The sequence below is a fragment of the Bos mutus genome, chromosome 20 (genome assembly GCF_027580195.1).
Source record: "Bos mutus isolate GX-2022 chromosome 20, NWIPB_WYAK_1.1, whole genome shotgun sequence".
Taxonomy (NCBI): domain Eukaryota; kingdom Metazoa; phylum Chordata; class Mammalia; order Artiodactyla; family Bovidae; genus Bos; species Bos mutus.
The window spans coordinates 36,889,075-36,911,750 of record NC_091636.1 but is presented as its reverse complement, the minus strand read 5'-3'; the positions used below and the strand labels follow the sequence as shown (position 1 = coordinate 36,911,750).

Sequence of the window (22,676 nt, the reverse complement as noted above, 5' to 3'; positions counted from 1 at the left end):
AACAGAATATTAGCTCTGGTAATAAACATATATGAATGCACATAGACAAAAATGGTAGCATTAAAAGTGATTTTATTTTCTTTAAACCTTTCCATATTTCAAAACTGTCTAAAATGAACCTATAAAATGAACCTACTAAATAAACACAAATTTAAAAAGACAAATATCAGAGTAGGAAATCCATAAACAGTGGTTGCATACGGTATCACTTATATATGGAATCTAAAAAGATAATACAAACGAACTTATTCACAAAACAGAAACAGACTCACAGACTTTGAAAACAAACCTACAGTCACCGAAGAGGAAAGGTGGGGTGGGGAGGGATAAATTAAGAGTTTAGGAGTAAAACATACACTCTACTGTATATAAAATAAGATAATCAACAAGGGCCTACTGTATAGCATGGAGAACTCTACTCAGTATTCTGTAATAACCTATATGGGAAAAGAGTCTGAAACAGAATGGATATATGTAAATGTATAACTGAATCATTCTGCAGTACACCTGAAACGCAATATTGTAAATCAGCTACACCCCAATATAAAACAAAAATTAAATTTAAAAAATGCAGAGAAAATATGAGTCCCAGAATAAAATTTCATAGTATTCTACCATCTGTCCTTAGCCGCTCAGTTGTGTCCGACTCTTTGCGATCCTTATGGACTGTAGCCTGCCAGGTTCTTTTGTCCATGGGGATTCTCCAGGCAAGAATACTGGAATGGGTTGCCATGCCCTCCTCCAGGGGATCTTCCCAACCCAGGGATTGAACCCAGGTCTCCCGCATTGCAGGTGGATTCTTTATTGTCTGAGCCACCAGGGAAACTGAAGAATACTAGACCTTCTCCAGGAGATCTTCCTGACCCAGGAATCAAACTGGGGTCTTCTACATTGCAGGTGGATTCTTCACTGGCTGAGCTACCCAGGAAGCCCATTCTACTATCTATCTCACTTTAAAATTAAAAAAAAAAAAAAAAGAAAGAAAGAAACCACAGTGGCTGAAACCAAACAAACAAACTAATACTGTTCTGGACAAAAATGATAAACTGGTAAAAATCACAGAAAGGGTTTTACAAACCCTCTCAATCTATTTTTCAAAGCCTTTTGTAAACTAATTTCTTTTGATCTCTACTTTCCATCGGTAAATGATTTTTAAACCAATAATCAGTTATTAGTAAAAAAAAAAAAATACTCCATCTAGAGTCATGAACTCCATTTAGAAAGTACTGACACACTGGCCTTTCTGACACACTCATATGCAAAGTAGACTTCTCATGGTCTACCACTGTAAAGCAGCATTATAAATACATTATGTGCTCATTCATATAGATGTCTTTCACTCTGTTGCTATTGCTTAGTCACTAAGTTATGTTCGACTCTTTGTGACCCCATGGACTGCAGCTTACCAGGCTCCTCTGTCCATGGGATTTCCCAGGAAAGAATACTGGAATAGGTTACCATTTCCTTTCCTAGGGGATCTCCCTCATCCTGGAACTGAACCGGTGTCTCCTGTGTCTCCTGCAGTGACAGGCTGATTCTTTACCACTGAGCTACCAGGGAAGCCTGTCTTTCACTTTGGTTATTGCTTAATTTAAATACACCTTTTTTAAAAAAGGACAATCCAAATATTCTACAATCTCTTAAACAGATTTTAAAATGGCCCTGAATATGTCAGAAAGTGATTTTGATCACTTTAGCAAACCACCTTAAGCAATCATTAGAGAAAATACAAACATGTTAAGGGAAAGTACCTGACATTGGGTACCTGACATTGTGTCTAACAAACAGGGCTGTGAGACTTGAGACAACAATTATAACAGTTCAGCAGGCAAGTGCCGCTAAGCTGAGAGATTCAAAGGTTAAAAACAAGCAAAAACATGATCCTTGCTGCTAAGAAGCTGACAGTCCCAAAATTCACCACAATGCAACAGAGCAACCAACTTTTATGTATAAGCAATTTCATAGCTAAACCTGTAAATACAAATTGCTAACATTAAACATACTGATTTTATATTGATGAACCAAAATACATTAAACTCAACAGATGGCATTAAAAGACAAAGAAGCAAAAAAAAAACAAACAAAAATACTGATTTTTGAAAAGCATACCTGAACAATCTTCATTTTCTTTTACAGGAAGGTGGGACCATCTCAGTATTTCTCTTACTAGCTGATCACATAATCCTTGAGCATCATTTAAATTATAGTTATAGAGGTGGCAGTATAAAAGAGAAAGATAATAGCGAAGCTGAAGAAAACATGTCCTTCTTCCTCCTTAAATAGGGCACAATTACACTTGCATTAAAAAACATGTTAGCTAGGTAACGTTCTTGATCTGAGTGCTGGATAGATGGAAATGCTCAGTGTATAAAAATTCATCAACTGTACACTCGTGTCATGTGAACTTTTCTGTACCTGTTTCACAACTGAGTAAAAAAAACAGGTCAGCAATATTTTGTTCTTTTTCATTGTAAATTCTGAATAATTTTATTTTCTGTGGTCAGGTCCTAAGATGACTAAGAATTTATCCAAAAAGAGGTACAAATGCTCATCTCAGTACTAACCGAGGTCCGCTAACAACATCTCTCTCAAGTACACAAGCTATGAAACAGAAGGGCACATGCTAAAAACACAAATTAAAAAAACACACATACATATATCAAACAGACGGTCAAAGAGACTTTCCAGAGAAGAAATACTGTCGAATAAGATTGGATCCCTTGACCACTGTCTTCAAGTATCTAAAAGGTGTTTACGACTGAGACTGCCGGTTACCTGCCCCTTATCCACCATTCTGAGTAAAAGAATTCTAATTTTATTTGGGGTTCCAATGCACTCAGATCACAATTTCTTGCTAAATGTGGCCATGAGAAAATATGATAAAGTTCTTAGCCAAGAGATAATATAGTGTACAGCTGCCAGACAAGCTGTGTAAAGAGGCATCTCAGCCAGGAGGTGTGCCTTCTCTTGCCCCTCCTGCCTGCCTCCTTTCTGTTACCTGGATTGTGCACGTGATGGCTGGGACTCCAGCATCCATGTTAATTCATGCAACAGCCTTAAGAGTAGAAGCAATGCACTAAGGACGATGGAGCAGAAACACTAAATAAGCCTGAGTCCTTGATGAGACCCCCGAAATACCAAATCAGCCCCAGACTGTCAACTCCTCGCCTCCTTTCCTAAGAGAAATAAACTTCTTGTTGAAGCCACTGTTACTTTCAGTCTCCACTACAAGAAACCATTTCAATTGGATACAAATGGAAACGAAATGAAATTAAAAGGCCCAGAATAAAACTCATTATGAAAACTTTTCTTCATGAGAACTTCTCATCACACTGGATGCCACTCTTCTTCATCCAGCTGTACAATCTCCAAATCTGAGAAGTGCACGAGACTTCTTTCTCTACTCAGTCACAAGTTCACTTGATCAAACCTATTAAACATCTGACAAATGTGACTTTTGTTCCCCAGTACTCTTAACATTGCTTTGCTTCAGGACCTCTTCAACTGACTAATTTTCTTGCTTCTAGGTAAAACCCACATCTCTATACCACACTCCAACAAATGGCCCTCTGTAATGTACCAAAGTGATCTTTCCAAATGGCCTATACTTATTTGAAAAGTACTCTTTCTGTATCTTAACAGATCCCACTATCTTCAGGATAAAACCTTAATCCCATGGCACTGCATAGTATCTTCCCTTATCATCTATTCTCTCCTCTCACTTCAGCGCTCACCACCCTATCCTCAATATTACATATATGTTTCAAATAACCTGGTCAACTACTCGCAATTTACCAAACTGCCATAGTTTCTCATGTCTTCTTGCTTCTAGAGTGCTATATCCTATGTTACACCATTTCCACTCCTTCACCTGAACAATTTTCACTCAGTTTTACATGTCTGTTCCTCCAGGTTTTCTCCAGATTGATGTTTGCACTCCAGTTCAGACCATGCCCTCTCCCAACAAATACCATAAAGCATAATGAGAAACATGCCAGTTGTTCATGCAATCTATCCTCCACACTATGGGCAATTTGAGGGTAAACTTGTTTATTTCAGTTATTCTTATTGTCTAACACACATAGCAGGCCCTCAATACATAGCCACAGCAGCCAGAAAATAAATTTAATAATTAGCTAAACCTGACCAGTAGTGGAAGTCAAGGTTAGCTTCACAGCCACTGGCTGAAAACCTCTATCATCTTATACCCTCAGCCCTATATCATAAAAGCTATCACCAGTTTCTAGAATCCACATCCCTACTGTCTCATCAAAAACTCCATGTAGCCACATAGTAAGTCTAACTCACAGGAAATTCTTAAAGTTGAATTACTTAAGGGCAGAGAGCCTTAGCTCAAAGTTTCTATAAGTTGGTAATAGAACCTTATTTGACTCATAGTTTCTCTTGTAGATGCTGCTGCTGCTGCTAAGTCGCTTCAGTCATGCCCAACTCTGTGCGACCCCAGAGACGGCAGCTCACCAGGCTCCCCCGTCCCTGGGATTCTCCAGGCAAGAACACTGGAGTGGGTTGCCATTTCCTTCTCCAATGAATGAAAGTGAAAAGTGAAAGTGAAGTCGCTGAGTCTTGTCCAACTCTTAGCGACCCCATGGACTGCGGCTCACCAGGCTCCTCCGTCCATGGGATTTTCCAGGCAAGAGTACTGGAGTGGGGTACCACTAAATAACATTTTTTTTTAATTTAGGATTTAAGTCTCTTTTTTACCCATTACCAATCAAACACAGGTTCCATCACTAACCAAAAAAAGGACAGAGGAGTCTTATCTACAGATAGGATAAAAATTTCTTGGTGCTACAAATTCCAAGACTAAGAATAATTTTAAATAACTATTTCTAACAGACAAGGTACCTACAGTATGTATTTTATTTAGGCATTAAGAAATTGTCAGTTCTCGGAGATCTGAAATTATTTTTAAGAAGAGCAGCATGCTAAAATATGGTCCCATGAACATCATGGCAAGTAATATTTTAACACCCCCTACCTTTCTCACAGGTTTCTTGTAGAGCCTTCTTCCATATTTGAACAGATTTTTCATATGATCCTAATAGGAAACACTCTTCCCCTACAAAATTTTTAACCAACAGTTAGTCCTGGTTAATTAAATTACTTTATGAAAATTTACTTGTTTTAAAATTTAGTGGATATAGTGCAGCCAGAAATTATTTTGAAAAAAACAAATAATTACAACCAATCAATAAACTCAAAGCCCAACAACCTACTATCACTTATGCCTGGGGTTAGAAATTGTTTATAAGATACTGACCATTGATAGATTTAAGTTCTAAGGTCTGGTTCAAGCGAACTCCAGCAGTCTGCAGTTCAGCCTGTATATGGCATAACAGGGACTTGACAGCTGACGTTTCACGTGTCATCTTTTCAGTTAACTGCACGCCATCTTCAGGAACTCTTTGACTTAATTGCATTTGATACCATAAAGTCTTTCTGTACAATATTCTCCAGAGAACAATCAATCTGCACACAGAATGAGGTAATCATAAAAATCAAATTTCAGACTAGGGATAAGAATGAGTATAGCCTTTTTTTAGCCTTTACTAAGAGTATAGCTAATGAATATAGCCTCCTCATTAGTCTTTTTCTCTCCATGTATTCTTCCCTGAGGTAATAATATGCACACAACTGATCAGGTTCAAAGATAGCAAAAAGTCAAAAAAAATGCACATTTTTTAAACTTTCATAAATGCTTTAGATACCTGAGGTCATTTTTTCTATGGTGCTTATTTAAATCAAAATCTTTCAACAGTATCATGATTGCCCATGACTAATAAAATAATGTGTGCTGAAAAATGTTTGGCATAAATCCTAAAATACTTTTAAATAACATAAAATCTATGATGCTGAGAACTAACAGTACAAGATTTCTTTTGGGAGTGATAAAAATATTCTGGAATTTGTGCTACTCGTTCTACAACCTTGTGACTATAATAGAAATGACTGAATTGTAGCCTTTAAAATAATGAATTTTACAGTATGGGAATTATATCTCAATTTTGAAGAATCTACAATGCTGATGGTCTCCTAACAGTGAAGTCATTGTACCTGTGTCCTGGCTGTTGCACAAAATTTAATACTTGAGGATGAATCTTGAAAGATGAGTTCCAAGACCAGTTTTCCCAAGATTCACTGTCTTGAAACATTTGAAAAATGGGTAACACCAATGAGTCTTGCTTTGCTCTTCTACTTCCATCAGCTGATGCTGAAATAACTTCAGGCTGAAGACTGTACACACCATTTAAATGATCAGCTACCATTCTGAGTAAATGAAAACAGGCTAAAAGCTTCTCTGAGAATAACTGATCCTGTTGTTGCTGTGTTAGCAAAAGCTTTATAGTATTTGAAGTCAGCTTCACCAAATGTCCTACATCTTGCTTGTATCTCATATCCCAATACTGGATTGATAAACACTGATGAAAAAGTTGAAAGATACAAAGTACCCATGTATTATGTTTTGAGCTCTTGCTTAAAAAAAGATCAAGTTTGGGAAAAGGACATTTTATAAACTGAAGAATATACAAAAAATGAGTGATACAAACTACTGTGTAGTTTAACATTAAATTTTTTTCTGCCACATTTTTTGAAATTCCTATAGTCCATGCTGCAAGGAGATTTTTCTGGACAGAGTGCAGTTCTATAACAGTTTTATCTGTCTCCTCAGTATTATCTTTTGCATGTATTGTATCAAACATAGAAGCAAATTCCAATCTTCCCTTCTCAACACTACTAAATAACAGATCATTTTTTTGGTTCCAAAAAGAGAATAAGTTGTTTGGAAAACATCTGCCATCATCAGTTTCTTCTGCTTCAAAATCCTAAAACATGAGAGAGAAAAAATTATTATTAATATTAATATAGTTTAATTCCTTACAAGTAGAATCAGTTTAGTGCTATCAAATTTCTCTTCTCTTTAATAACAGGAAAACAAAATTTGTTTCTTGGAATAAAATCAGTACATAACTGTTCAAAATAAATAAAACATTGCTAACAAGTACCTGCAGATCTGCTGTTTCTTCATTTAACTTCAATGTTTCTTCTGCTTGCAAGAATTTGGGAACAGTAGAATCAGCTACATTTTCATTTCTTTGGTGCTTTAACAAGCTAGATCTTAGGGAATTCAGTGATCGCAAGTTCAGACCTTTGCCTTTTGGCTATAGAAAAAGAAGATTTCCAAGAGCAAAGTTTTATCCATAGTGAAGTGAAGTTGCTCAGTCGTGTCCAACTGTTTTCAACCCCATGGACTGTAGCCTCCCAGACTTCTCAGTCCATGGGATTTTCCAGGCAAGAGTACTGGAGTGGGTTGCTATTCCCTTCCCCAGGGGATCTTCCCGACCCAGGGATTGAACCTGCGTCTCCCGCGTTGTAGGCAGACGCTTTACCCTCTGAGCCACCATGGAAGCTTTATCCATAACTGTACTACAATTATAACTTCTACAGACAAGTGTATGCAATCCAAGGACACCACTGTCAGTACAGTTTTAAATTTAAAAAGACCGAGAATGTTGACGTTCAGTAGGAAACAACACAATACTGCAAAGCAATTATCCTTCAATTAAAAATAAATTAATTAAAAAAAAAAAGACTGAGAAGCCAGCTTTTATTGATGGTACCATAAAGCACCATACCTTACACAGTATCACACTTTCGTATGTTTTCTCAAGCCTCTGCGTTGAATCAAGTAGAAGGGATCTCATGAGCACTGATGGAGACAGATTATCAAGAAATCGAAGGGTTGTGACCATGTATCCATCAGAAATAATGAGGTAGGGTAATCGTGAGTGTGCTTTTATAGAGAATCTCTGTCTCATAGGGTCACTATCTGAAGCTGATGAATCTACAGAATTATTTGAATCTTGAAGTGTAAACTGCTGTGGTCTAGCAAACAAACATCAAAATTCGAGAATTAGTGAGAGGAAAATCTTTTAAAAAAACAATTACATTATTCCAAAGGAAAAAAAAAACACAAACATTTCAGAATGATGAAAAAGCAAGCAAATTAAACAGAAAAATATTAAATGTGCACAGATCTGTGAGGAAAACATAAGTAATTAAATAATACAGAGGTTGGTGGGTTTTTTTTAATTTTCCCAGAATTGTGACATTTACTCTATTGTCTGTAATATTGCTTGTAATCTAGTTTTATATCTCTTTTTGAAAAAAACTGAGGCAGTTATTTTTACTATTAAAGACAGTTTAGCTGTTAACTTTCTTTCTTATCATATATTTAAATATCCTTGTGAGAATATAAATAGGAGCTGTGAGTATTCTTGTTATTAAGAAACATTTGGAGAGGATGGTGATGAGTAAAATTTTATCAGCTTAAGGTTAAATTTGACTGAGTTTCCATATAAATGTAGTTATTTATTGTTATAGTGGTATACCTAATTCTGAATACTTAATATCAACTGATTACTTAACATCATTAATTATTAACTTTGGGGCTTTATAAGTATATACTTAGTATCATTAATTATTAACTTTGGGGCTTTATAAGTATAAAGAGAACAGAGAACCAAAATATATTTTTTTCTGGTTAGGAAAATAATTAACTACAGATTATATGAACCAAATGGCCCACAACAGAAGGTTGGTTTTAGAAGGTACAGTCTACAAAATTTATAAAACCATTAAAAAGTGACTCCATGGAAAGATGTATAAGACATACTGTCAAATCAAAAAAGCAAAACAGTAAACAACATATATCATATAATTTATTTTGCTTTAAAAAATAAATTAATACTGTTATTGCACATGTTACATAAAATTTTCAAATTAAGAGGACAACACACTAAAATGCTAATAATTGTTATCTCTAAGGAATAGGATTACAAGTCTTTCACTTTCGATAGTATTTAGTTTTGTGACATTTGATTAAGCTTTTAAAAATAATGAATATGTATTACTTTTGTAATCAGAAAAAAAAAATCCATTCTGAAAGATCCTAAATACTAATTTTTAAGGAAAATGTGAGGAAAATTTAAGTCAATTAGGAATCAGACCATAATAAGGAAAAACACTTTCACTGCAGGAAGTGACAAGTTTTCCCATCATAATTATCTATTGCTAGAAATAAGGTAAAATTTTTGTTAAACAAAATCAAGGACACATCCCTCCTCAGTTTTCCTTCTGTAAAGCAAAGGTAATGGATTAATTTCAAAGACCTTTTCCAATTTTTTATTTTGTAAACAGCTATCTTATGTGTCTACCCAACATCAATAAAAACAAATATTTACTGAGCTCTTACGTTATGCCAGAACTGTGCTAAAGCAATTTAAAATTATTTATTATCTTGCTTCATTCCTTCAAGTCTAAGAGACAATTACTGCCATCTTCATTTCAGAGTAAAAGAAAATGAGGCTCAAAGAGTAACTTGCCCAAACTCACACAACCAATAAGTAGAAGAACCAAGATTTGATTCTTGATCTGACTCCAAAGCCAAACTGCTACGTGATCTCACAATTTAAAATTTAAATATGGCTGAATTCTAAAGTCTACTATCCATTTCCAACAACTTTCCCCTTTTTTCCCTTTGGGAAAAAAGTAGATACATCCATGGGTGCTCAGTCGCTTCAGTCAAGTCTGACTCTCTGCGACCCCATGGACTGTAGCCTGCCAGGCTCCTCTGTCCATGGGATCCTCCAGGCAAGAATACTGGAGTGGGTTGCCATGCCCTCCTCCAGGGGATCTTCCTGACCCAGGGATCAAATCCATGTCTCCTACATTCCTGCACTGGCAGCTGGGTTCTTTACCACTAGAACCACCTGGGAAGCCAGATACAGCCACATGCCAAGTTAATTTTTATCTAAGTGCTCTGCTTTTAAACAATAAAAGACATCACATTTTTATTAATTTTTATATCAAAGAAGTTACATTTTTAATGCTGTTAAATATTTAAATAACATATACTTACATAGTCACATTGTCAAATTCTCACCAGGATTAAGCAACAAAAAGAAATAGAAGAAAACTATAAATAAACAGATATTGAGATGACAGACTCAAAGAAAGGATGTTTGAAACATGAAATTATATTTAAAAAAAATACACAGTAAAGTAATACCAAAAGAGAAAAACTTCTGTAAATAAATTAAATGATTCAAATATCTCACCTATATGTTATTAGTGGGTGAAGAGGAATAAATTCTGCTGGCCCAAATTCTATAGAGCAGCCAAATGTAATTAACGTTAGCAATTCACCATGGCAGGTCAATAAAACCAGGGAGCCACGTTTTAACACACAAGCCAGAAGAAGACTATCATGAGTCCAGCTGACATCACCTACCCAGTATGACCTAGAAAAAGCAAAACAAGATGTTTAGAAAGGACCCTCTACAATGTCTCTAACAATTTATAATGGCCAAGGGGTGAGATACTTCAAAAAATAAGGGCAAAAGAATGAATAGTAGGCAAATGTCACATACATTTTGTGTATCTTACTTCCCAAGAAATAAGTAAGAAGAAAGGAGTTTGCTCATAAACATCTAGTTCATCAGTTCAGTAGTTCAGTCGTGTCCGACTCTTTGCGACCCCATGAACTGCAGCATTCCAGGCCTCCCTGTCCATCACCAACTCCCGGAGTTCACTCAAACTCACGTCCATTGAGTCAGTGATGCCATCCAGCCATCTCATCCTCTGTCATCCCCTTTTCCTCCTGCCCCCAATCCCTCCCAGCATCAGAGTCTTTTCCAATGATTCAGCTCTTCGCATGAGGTGGCCAAAGTACTGGAGTTTCAGCTTCAGCATCATTCCTTCCAAAGAACACCCAGGACTGATCTCCTTTAGATTGGACTGACTGGATCTCCTTGCAGTCCAAGGGACTCTCAAGAGTCTTCTCCAACACCCTAGTTCAAAAGCATCAATTCTTCGGCACTCAGCTTTCTTCACAGTCCAACTCTCACATCCATACATGACCACTGGAAAAACCATAGCCTTGACTAGACAGACCTTTGTTGGCAAAGTAATGTCTCTGCTTTTCAATATGCTATCTAGGTTGGTCATAACTTTCCTTCCAAGGAGTAAACGTTTTTTAATTTCATGGCTGCAATCACCATCTGCAGTGATTTTAGAGCCCCCAAAAAACAAAAGTCTGACACTGTTTCCACTGTTTCCCCATCTATTTCCCATGAAGTGATGGGACCAGATGCCATGATCTTAGTTTTCTGAACGTTGAGCTTTAGGCCAACTTTTTCACTCTCCACTTTCACTTTCATCAAGAGGCTTTTTAGTTCCTCTTCACTTTCTGCCATAAGGGTGGTGTCATCTGCATATCTGAGGTTACTGATATTTCTCCCGGCTATCTTGATTCCAGCTTGTGCTTCTTCCAGCCCAGCATTTCTCATGATGTACTTTGCCTATAAGTTAAGCATCTAGTTCATACAACATACCAAGCAGAAATTTACTTACATTCATAAACAAATCATAAGATGAAAATACTACCTAAAAATGTAAAGCTTTTAATTCACTTACATTATAGTCAGAACAACTTCTAATCCTAGTGATATCCATTACTAACATCTACCAGTAGATTTTGAAGGTCAATACCATGCCTGTCTCTCAGCAGCCTGCCAGGGCTCCACTCAAGAGCAGATTCCCTCTTGCCAAAGCCATCTTTACCACTCCTTAACTGTCTGAAATATTAATATTTCTTTCATGGGGACAGAAAATAGCTCCTTCTCATTTAAATGATGGACACCCTAAGTCAAACAGACCACTGAATTGAGACCAGAAAGGAAATTTGGGGAAGAGAAAGAAAATAAAAATGTACGGCTGGATGAACCTGAAAACTCTGAAAAGTCAGAGAACAGCAGAGAAGTGTTCAGAAAAGGAAATTAGAAGAATCCAAGAGGAAGAGGAAATCTTCCTACCCTATAATCCTGCATAGGTCCCTTGCCATCCAAAATCACCACTTACGGTGCTGTCCACCCATATGCAGAGAATGCCAACTTTGTTTAAAAGGCTAAAAACACCCCAGCCTGAGTATATAAAATGATCTTCCCAACCCAGGATTCTTCATTTCAGTCTCTCTAAGTCCAGTATTTCTCTACCTAATCATAATCCTACTCTTCCTAAGAAAACATAGAAAGAAATAAAAAGAAAAAGAAAATATGTTCAAGTATCTTCCACCCTATCAGACCCTTCCTGAAAGGACTGAAGGCTTTCCTTATATAAAGTGAAGTTGCTCAGTGGTGTCTGACTCTTTGTGAATCCATGGATAGTAGCCTGCCAGGCTCCCTTGTCCGTGGGATTTTCCAGGCAAGAATACTGGAATGGGTCGCCATTTCCTTCTCTAGGGGAAAGTGAAATTGCTCAGTTGTGTCCAACATATAAAACAAACTTTAAAGTCTATCAAGCACAAATGCTAAAAGCTGCATTATCTATCTAAATATCTATTTGTTGTTGTTGTCTCTCAGTCATGTCCAACTCTTTGCAACCCCATGGACTGCAGCATGCCAGGCTTCCCTGTCCTTCACCATTCCCGGATTTTGCTCAAACTCATGTCCATTCAGTCAGTGATGCCATCCAACCATCTCATCCTCTGTCAACCCCTTCTCCTCCTGCCTTCAATCTTTCCTGGCATCAGGGTCTTTTCTAATGAGTCAAGTCTTTGTATCACATGGCCAAAGTATTGGAGCTTCTGTATCAGTCCTTTCAATGAATACTCAAGATTGATTTCCTTTAGGATTGACTGGTTTAATGTCCTTGCTGTACAAGGGACTCCAACATCACAGTTTAAAAGCATCAATTCTTTGGCGCTCAGCCTTCTTTATGTTCCAATTCTCACATCCATACATGACTACTGGAAAAACCATAGCTTTGACTATATGGACTTTTGTCAGCAAAGTAAAGTTGCTGCTTTTTAATATGCTGTCTAGGTTGGTCATAGTTTTTCTTCCAAGGAGTAGGTAGATTTCACGGCTGCAGTCACCATCTGCAGTGATTTTGGAGTCCAAGAAAACAGTGTGTCACTGTTTCCATTGTTTCTCCATCAATTTGCCATGAAGTCATGGGACCAGATACCATGATCTTAGTTTTTTGAACATTGAGTTTTCAGCCAGCTTTTTCACTCTCCTCTTTCACTTTCATCAAGAGGCTCTTTAGTTCCTCTTTGCTTTCTGCCATAAGGGTGGTGTCATCTGCATATTTGAGGTTATTCATATTTCTCTCTGTAATCTTGATTCTAACTTATGCTTCATTCAGCCTGGTATTTCGCATGTACTCTGCATGTGAGTTAAATAAGCAAGGTGACAATATACAGCCTTGATGTACTCCTTTCCCAATTTTGAACCAGTCCATTGTTCCATGTCCAGTTCTAACTGTTGCTTTTTGACCTGCATACAGGTTTCTCAGGAGACAGGTAAGGTGGTCTGGTATTCCCATCTCTTGAAGAATTTCCCATCTCTTAAAGAATTCTTTTTAAGAATATTTGTTGTGAAAATATCTATTTAGACACTACTTATCAGAGCCTTAAACTTATTAAACTATTAAAAAAGTAAAAGAAAAACACTATTTAGAAATAAAAACAAATCCTTACCTGACAAGAGTAGCTGGAACCACAGGATTCTTATTACTACATCCTTTAAGGCTACCATAGAGAGTAACAAAATTCAGTGTGTTTATAAATAATACCTGAGTTGCCTAGAAAGAGAAAAAAAAGACAACAAAACAATTAAAATCATTTTACTTATATTTCTGAAGACCTAGAGATCTATCAACAAACTATCTTGTCTTTCCCAACTGGCAAGACAATACCAACCATCCGTAACTCTTTTCCCTTTCACACTACATTTTAAGAATATCAGTCACCACTTTGCCCCTTTTTCTTCCTTTTCCATTATCCTCTTTTTGCTTCTGAAGGTCAAATTTTGAGAATTATGGCACCTAATGTAAATAATGTTACCAATTTACAAAGTCAAGTTAGATCAGAAAATACCAATGTAAAGAACATAAAGTAGTATTAAAAAAAAAACAAACATATTCAAGGGGGGAAAAAATCTCTAAACTGAACTATACTCTCTCTTTTACAGCTTACTCCCAAGAGAGATCACATTTACTGACCTTTGGGTCTTTCTGATTAAGCGTTACTGCCAGGGTAAGTCCATCTCTTGAAAATGCAGAAATCAGAGCTCCCCTTGACTTCACTGACTCACATTTAGGGATCAGACTGCACAGAAGGCAATCCTGCTGAGCCCACTGAACATGATATGACAGTGATCTAAGAAAGGAATGAAATAATTGAAAACAGGAAGTATAGTAACTTTCATATTAATACATATTTCATTACAGAAAATTGATGGGTCCAGCTAAATTCCTTCATATGCATATATATTTGGGGTCTCTTAGCAACTGCTCACAAGTTTTATCCAGGGCACAAAAGAGCAACTGCTAACTAAACAAGGTAGGTCCATATCAGAGTTTTATATTAATGGCATGTCCTACGCCAACCCCAAACACATGTGCATCCACTAAAAGTTTAGATACACATATTTCTACATTATTACAAATATTTCTGGGCTTCCCTCATAGCTCAGTCGGTAAAGAATATGCCTGCAATGCAGGAGAACCAGGTTCAATTCTTGGGTCAGGAAGATCCCCTGGAGAAGGGAATGTCAACCCTCTCCAGTATTCTTGCCTAGAGGATCCCATGGACAGAGGAGCCAGGCAGGCTACTGTCCATGGGTTCAAAAGAGTCAGACACAATTTAGCAACTAAACCACCAACACCTAGTTGTACATTTAAGATTTGTTCATTTGACTTTATATAAATTACACCTGAATAAAGTACTGCTAGCATAAGAAAATAAATAGAAAAAAAAATCTATTTTAGTAAATCTTAAGTCATTATATGCTTTTAAATGCATTCTATTTCATTGGGCTTTTTAAAATAAATAAAACTTTTAATTAAAAAAAAACAAGAGAATTTAAAAGGTATGGTAGTAAATTCAAGTAAGTTACTTCCTTTTCAAAATTCAACTGAATTAGTTTTCAAAGGAGTTTTTTATAGTCTTAAGATAAGACCATAGCCAGCCTTACCTTTTATGTGTTCTCAATTCCAAGAAGGAAAACAAAATAAAAACAAGAAAAACTTTCTGTAATAAACAAGTAAAATGAAAAGTAAAGAAACAGAACAATACTTATAGGGACAAACGATTTGTAAAGTCTCAGAGGTCAATGTTCACATTTCATTTACTGATCTTATTATGTATTTATGGGCCAAAAGATATTATAATAATGTTTCAAAAGGGACAGAAGAACTTCCCTGGCAGTCCAGTGGTTACGACTCTGCACTTGCAATGCAGGGACTGTGGGTTCAATTCCCTGTGGGGGAACTAAGAAGATTCCATGTGCTGTTCAGAATGGTCAAAAAAAAAAAGATAGAAAACAAGAAAGAAGGAAACATTTACCTCACCTTACAGGTGTAAATACATTTTCATGCCACCGAATTGCTAGAAATGTTAACTTCAGGCATTCCCCGGAATAGAAAGTAAATGAACACAAGCAGCAGTCTCCAAATAACTGTAGATAAATTTCATATACTTTAGTATATAATAAATCTGAAAATAAATCAAGAGGATCTAGAAACTGTCATACTGAGTGAAGTCAGAGAAAGAGGAATATCGTATGATATCGTTTTTATGCGGAATCTAAAAAAAAGTGATACAAATGAACTTGTTCATAAAACAGATTCACAGACTTAGAGAATGAATTTATGGTTACCAGGGGGAAGAATGATGGGATAGTTAGGGAGTTTGGGATTAACATGTACACACTGCTATGTTTAAAATAAATAACCAGCAAGGAAAATAGAAAATAAACTCATGCATGAAAGAACAGAAAAACAAGCAAAAAAACAGCCCCACATTTTCTCATAAGTAAGACAAATGAAATATATCAAGAACCTGCTTATACTTTTATTCTTAACATATAGCTTAACATTAAGCTAAACACTAAGAAATTTATTTCTGAGCCAGAAGCATATCTCAAATGGGAAATCAAGGTGCAATTACTCTCTTAAGAAAACACTGCCATTTACTCTGGCTATATAACTGGGAATATTCTTATATATTTATTTTTCTCTTCTTTTATGGTTGCATATTATTTAAACTAGGGCATATTCATGGGGTAAATAACAGAAGTTCAAAACACAATTTTTAACAATAGCAAAGTGGGTAAAAACATATGCGTCAACACATACAAAGAGTATCACACAGCTATTTAACATGTCTTTTAGTTAATAAATGTGTTATTTACTGGGAATGGGCTACTTAATATCACCAATTCTAGTTTCTTTTTTTTATTATAAAGCTAGTTATATTCTAAAACTAAGGAAAAGTAAAACTAGGGAAAGACCAAGGAAACTCAAAGTTCAAACCACTTTTAATAAAATCTTTTAAAATGGGACCAAGAAATATAAAAATACCTTTTCCACGATAATTTCACCATTACTACAATTAATGATGACTGGAGATATACAGCTATCATTACACATTCTGCTCAACAGCTTCCCAGAAAGTGTCTGCTCTTACAGAGTCTGAGGTCTCCACTTCAAGAACACCCTGTCTGATTTGGAATTTACCTCATTTTTTATAAAAACAGCATGCACTACCGCTTCTTTATCTTCAGTGGAAGGCAAAGGAACTGCTTCTTCAGGCATGATCTGGGACCACTGGCCCACCAAGGAAAGGCTTTTGGAAGATAAAACATTCTTGAATTCCAAATGTTCCCAAAGGAATATGCATCCAGAAGGAGTTATAAGCAGAACTCTTTTCCCATTGCCAGATACATACAAGTACAGTCTGGAAGAGCTTGCTAAAAAAACAACAACAAAGTTACTAAACCTCTGAAGTCAGAATTCCTGCAAAAAAGTACAAATTTTATCTATTCTGACAACAAGGAACCTAAATGAGGTTTCCATTCAGAAAGAAAAACTAAGGCATTAATAATAAAAGTACAAATAATATTAACACTTAATCATGTACTCATGTGTGATACTAGGAACCCACTTCTATCACAGGTATGTTAGGTATGCCAGATTTTTCTTCCTCAAGATGAACCTTAGTGTTACAAATAACCAACATCAAAAAATACTTACAGATACATGGAAATACATACAGATATTTACAAAAGCAGAGGTATATTTCTTTTCCTTCTATATATCAAGTTAAATCAATTTAAACAAACAAAAAAACTCCCACCTACTGCAGCTTTAATCATGTCCTTAGGCTTTTCAGTTGCTGGTATAGTTTTCAAACAATCTTGATCTTTGTTCCAGAGGAAAACCTCCCCTGTGGTGAGTACCCCAGCCAGCCAGGCATCTGTTTTCAAAACGGAAACACAATGCTTACAGTCTAACAATTTCCTTAATATTACCCCAAAAATTATTTTTAAAAGCACAGTTAATCTAGCCCTTTGACAATATCAGTACTACTCAACCGTTACTGGACGTTGTTAGGAGTGTAACATCCTTCAACAAAGGCTGAAGACTGGGGATTTTCTTCTTTGTCCTTCCTGAGAGCAAATTAATTTCATTTACGGATTTATCATCCAAAAGAAAAACAGCTTCATTTTCCTAGGAGAAGAAATACATGGAAACTTAAGAGATGCCAAAGTTAATTCAGCCACCTACGTAAGTTATCACAGAAAGGAAAAGAAAGTGACATCTAAGAAAGATGGTATATTTGTACTACACACCATAAAATGAACAATAAGGGCTTTTGTAAAAAACAGTTTTATTTATTTATTGGCTGCACTGGGTCTTCACTGTGGCTCAAGGGCTTCTCTAGTTGTGGCACGGGGGCTTAGCTGCCCAGTGGCAAGTGGGATCTTAGTTCCCCAACCAGGACTCGAATCCACATCCCCTAAACTGGAAAGTAGATTACTGATCACCTGACCATCAGAGGTCCCAACAATAAGGCTAATTATGTACCCTGAAGATGTTTTCATTCTATCTTAAAAGTATGTCTTATTAGAATTACTAGGTAGGATGACCTAGTACTCACACTGAGATTTATTTGAACTTTAAAATTATAGGAGTGTCTTCCAATTCTGCTAGCCCAAACTGAGATATCTGCTGTTAGCTCACCGATCTGAAGAGTAGTATGGGCAAGTTTTAAATTATTTACTTAAATAGACATGGCTTCTCATTTCTGAAGCAGTAGCATGTGCTCCTAGACTTCAGTTTTAGAAAACATCCAGAAATGTTCTGAGCTTCCTGGAAACCTTCCAGGCTGCTTCATCACTTGCGTGGGTATTCCAAGATTCACCAGGACATGAAACTCCCCAAACATGTGCCCTTGCTCAAAAAAGACTCTGTAGATGCGAAAGCCATGCTCATTTTCAACAACGGCAGAGAGGTTTTCTGGCTGGGCAATCTCAAAAACTGGGACTTGCAGGGTGAAGAAACTGTGTCCCAGAATTCCCAGGAGAGCCCAGAAGATGAGAGTGAGGATGATACACCATCCCAGAACACCAACAGCAAAGCAACAAAGGATGGTGAAGAAGATGAAGCAGGTGATGGAGAAAAGGAGCAAGAAAGTGATGAGAGAGGTGACAAATGTGATCAGACCACAGAAAGACTGATGCTCCCTCCCCACCTCTGCCAGCCTCCTACCATGCAAATACACAAAGTCCTGTTCAGTGGGCAAGTGATCCTTCTGCAGATGCTATTTTATTTTTTAAAGGTTATTCTTCAATCTTCGGAGAAGGCAATCGCACCCCACTCCAGTACTCTTGCCTGGAAAATCCCATGGACGGAGGAGCCTGGTGGGCTGCAGTCCATGGGGTCGCTAGGAATCGGACACAACTGAGTGACTTCACTTTCACTTTCCACTTTCATGCATTGGAGAAGGAAATGGCAACCCACTCCAGTGTTCTTGCCTGGAGAATCCCAGGGACGGGGGAGCCTGGTGGGCTGCCGTCTATGGGGTCGCACAGAGTCTGATACAACTGAAGCGACTTAGCAGCAGCAGCATTCTTCAATCTTAGAGGCAAAGCACACATGTAACACATATTACAACTAATACTGTACAACTGAAGAAAAACTTACCTGTCCCAACCAGGAGACTCGTGGCCAGGGTTTTTTCTGCTTGATACTGGTTGAAGTCAAAACTTCTAATCTTATCTCCATGCTTGTTAAGATATCAAAGACCAATTAAGTCAAAAGTCACAAATGCTGTAAAAATCAAAACAAAAAAAAATGATAAGACCCTATAATATTTACTGAAGATTTTAAGAGTTTTCATAAAGTTTTAGTAAATGATTTTTTCATTAGCTCAAGTTAACTCTCTTTTTAAGGTAAAATGCTGACACTTTATTCAGTATCTAATCTTGAATAGTCAGGCAAAAGGTGTTTGCTTTTTTGATAAGTTATTCCTCAGACTATGAAAATAAACACAAACTTGAAGAATATCTTGACAATATAGTTTCTATGTGATTACTTTCTCATCTTTCCAAAGATGACCACAAAAATACCCCCTACCCCATACACTCTTCTTACACTATGACTTTAACACTCCTCTCTCTCACTGAGAGCTCTGGTCTATGCCTCATCCCTTGAAATTGGGTGGTTTTTTACTACTTTGACTAAGACTAAAATGGAAGTGAGGCTATGCATTTCACAACGCTAGCTCATACAAGGCAATACATCATCTACCTTGTGTGTGTGTGCGCTTATTAGCTCAGTTGTGTCTGACTCTCTGCAACCTCTACAGCCTGGCCAACTATAGTCCGTCAGGCTCCTCTGCCCATGGGATTTTCCAGGCAAGAATACTGGAGTAGGTTACCATTTCCTTCTTCGGGGGATCTTCCCAACACAGGGACAGAACCCACATCTCCTACATCTCCTGCATTGGCAGGCAGATTCTTTATCTCTGAGCCACCTAGACCGCCCCACACCTTCTACCTTACTCCTGGAATAATTACTGTTGAAGCCTTCAATCACCACATAAGCAGTCAAACTACCCTAAGCCACCGAGCTCTAAGAAAGTCCAAACTAGACCACACAGAAGCGAAGCCCTGAAATAATATGATGTAAAGATGTCCAGCAAGGCTCCATGCTGGGTATGGGGATGGTTTCAATAGAGGCCATGACTCGTTTGTCAGAGCTCTACTGGGGTGACAGGAACATAATCTTGGGTGAATGGTCCATTCTTGAGTGAATCTTGGGAGGATGATCACTGAGGGAATGTGACACAGTGATTTGGAGCCAAAGTGAGGACACAGAAGCCATAATGAAAGGGATCCCACAGAAGAAACTGAGGACACTTTGAGCATCAGAACAAATTACAGTAATGGATTTAAAAATCCATGGACTAAAACGGGAAACCATGAATCCATATAATCATAAAAAAGTAAATTATTAAATTGAATATTTGATGCAAAATGGTATATTTACATTGTTTCAAAATATCCCTATAAAATACTCATTAATTACAAAAGACAAAAGAGTAACTTCACAATGAAGAAACTGGGCAGATTCCATTGTATCTAAGGATCACAATGAAAATAATCAGAATGGGACAAAAGGAAATCACCTGCCACCTAACAGTTAAAAGGAGAAAAACATCTGTGATGACATATGTACAAAGGAACATAATCTGAATCTAATCACAAGTAAATATCAGGCAAACCCAAACCAAGGGACATTTTACAAAATAACTGATCGGTAACGTTCAAAAGTTTTAAGGTTATGAAAGTTGGGAAAAGATTGAAAAACTAGTCCCAAAGAGAAAAACCTGACAACTACATGCAGTCAGTAAATTGTACACTTTATGTTTGCACTATAAAGGGCAATATGGGAGAAACGGAAAAACCTGAATAGAAAGAGAAACTGAGGATTAGATGACTGTAACAGATGAATGTTGATTTTCTGATTTTGCCGGTTGTCCTGCACAGGCCACGGGTATGATGCGGGCAGGGGGGCGGGTGGGGGAGGAGTCTAAGACACTGCATGCTGCGCGGCAAAAAGTAAAGGATAAAAAACTAGTTCATCATTTCAAGAAGTAAAGACAGAGCCCTACAGAATTTGATGATGGATGGCCTTCTGTCTCTTAAAGCTCCGAAAATCACCTCCTGTTATAGAGCGAAGGTTATTTGTGCTGTATACCGACTGGCACTAAAATCACTAATGGTACCTACAGATGTGTGTGCTTGGAAGCTCAGTCCTGGCTGACTCTTTGCGACCCCATGGACTGTAGCCTCGGAGGCTCCTCTGTCCGTGGAATTTTCCAGGCAAGAATACTGGAGTGGGTTGCCATTCTCTCCTCCAGGGGATCTTCCCAACCCAGGGATCAAACTTGGGTCTCTTAGGTCTCCTGCATGGGCAGCCGGGTTCTTTACCACTAGCGCCACCTGTGAAGCCTACAGATGGATACTAACAAACACCACGAAACATGTTAAATTAGTTACTGGACGACAGAGATAAACTCGAACACACAAAATATGTGAGGAGGAGAAATAGGTTAAATTTTACCGCACCCCTCCCCATATCTTAATTTAAAACACACTGGCAAAAGCAATTTCCAGAGGAATAATCCAAGTTGTTCGGTGGTTTGCACCACAGACGAGCCTAAGAAATCACGTCCATTCCCCGGCGCTCAACTTATCCCCCACCAATGTCACACACAGGAGTTGGCCCACGACCACCTCTCATGAGGCATCCCCAGGGACCCCTCTGAGATTCCCTACCGGACCGTGCGGGGCAGCGCGGGCCTCCACCCCCGCGAGCTGCCACCGCGGCGCCCACCGGGGACCGGGCAGGAGCTGGAGGACACCGGGCCGAGGTGGAGCCCGAGGCGGACTTCGTTCCCAGACAGCCGAGGGCGACCCCGCACCTCCGTGAGGCTGAGGATGCTGCGGCCGGAGAACGACGCCGGGGTAGCGGGTAGGGGGCTGGGTGCGGCGGGGGATGGCGGGGCAGGGGAGGTAGCGGGCGCGCCAAGACTCGAGAGAGTGAGGGGGCGGAGGAGCCCGAGGACGCGGCGGGCCGGAGGGCAAGGGGAGGAGGCTGGGGCCGTGAGAGACGGGACTCTGCGGGAAGTTACCTCCGCCAGGGCCTGGCCCATCCGGGGCAGGAAGGCACGGCGAGGCCGAGATGAAGGAGGGCGACGGAGACGGGCGGAGCTGCCCGCCCCGACGCGAGCCTGCGCCTTGGCGACGGCGGAGGGCGGGGAAGGGACGCGGACGAGCGCCGCCAGTGCGCCTGCTCCGCGCCGGCAGGGAGCGCGGGCAGGAGGCTGGAGGCGTTCTCCAATCTTTCTCTCCGCCGGGTCTCCCGGGGTTCCCGCCCTCGTCCTCCCAGCGGTCCTGCGCCTCCGCTGCCTCCCCGCCTGCGTCCCCTCTGTCCGGCCGCTCGTCCTTCCGCTCAGGGTCTCATCCTGGGCTGCTGGGGTCGTTCTGTTTCACCTCCACGATGTTGCGTTCGTTCCTCTGACACACACCTTTGAGTGCGCAGGCTGTGTGTGGCGCTCTCCAGAAAACCGTTTCAGTTCACTTCACTCGCTCAGTCGTGTCCGACTCTTTGCGACCCCATGAGTCGCAGCACGCCAGGCCTCCCTGTCCATCACCAACTCCCGGAGTTCACTCAGACTCCCGTCCATCGAGTCAGTGATGCCATCCAGCCATCTCATCCTCTGTTGTCCCCTTCTCCTCCTG

At 38.8% G+C, this 22,676-nt stretch overlaps 1 protein-coding gene across 1 annotated transcript in view; it reads right to left on the bottom strand.

Annotated features, from left to right (window-relative positions):
• The window catches only part of CPLANE1 (ciliogenesis and planar polarity effector complex subunit 1), a 107,142-nt gene extending 84,897 nt beyond the window's left edge, over positions 1-22,245 (bottom strand). The window contains 15 exon segments of the mRNA XM_070357630.1: positions 2,110-2,274; positions 5,000-5,080; positions 5,282-5,490; positions 6,076-6,845; positions 7,026-7,181; positions 7,656-7,905; positions 10,140-10,322; positions 13,562-13,665; positions 14,086-14,242; positions 15,436-15,542; positions 16,603-16,835; positions 17,222-17,341; positions 17,460-17,595; positions 19,072-19,197; positions 22,067-22,245. Coding sequence (XP_070213731.1) covers positions 2,110-2,274; positions 5,000-5,080; positions 5,282-5,490; positions 6,076-6,845; positions 7,026-7,181; positions 7,656-7,905; positions 10,140-10,322; positions 13,562-13,665; positions 14,086-14,242; positions 15,436-15,542; positions 16,603-16,835; positions 17,222-17,341; positions 17,460-17,595; positions 19,072-19,152 — 2,752 coding nt within the window. The 5' untranslated portion in view covers positions 19,153-19,197; positions 22,067-22,245.
• Between the last annotated feature and the right edge of the window lie 431 nt (positions 22,246-22,676).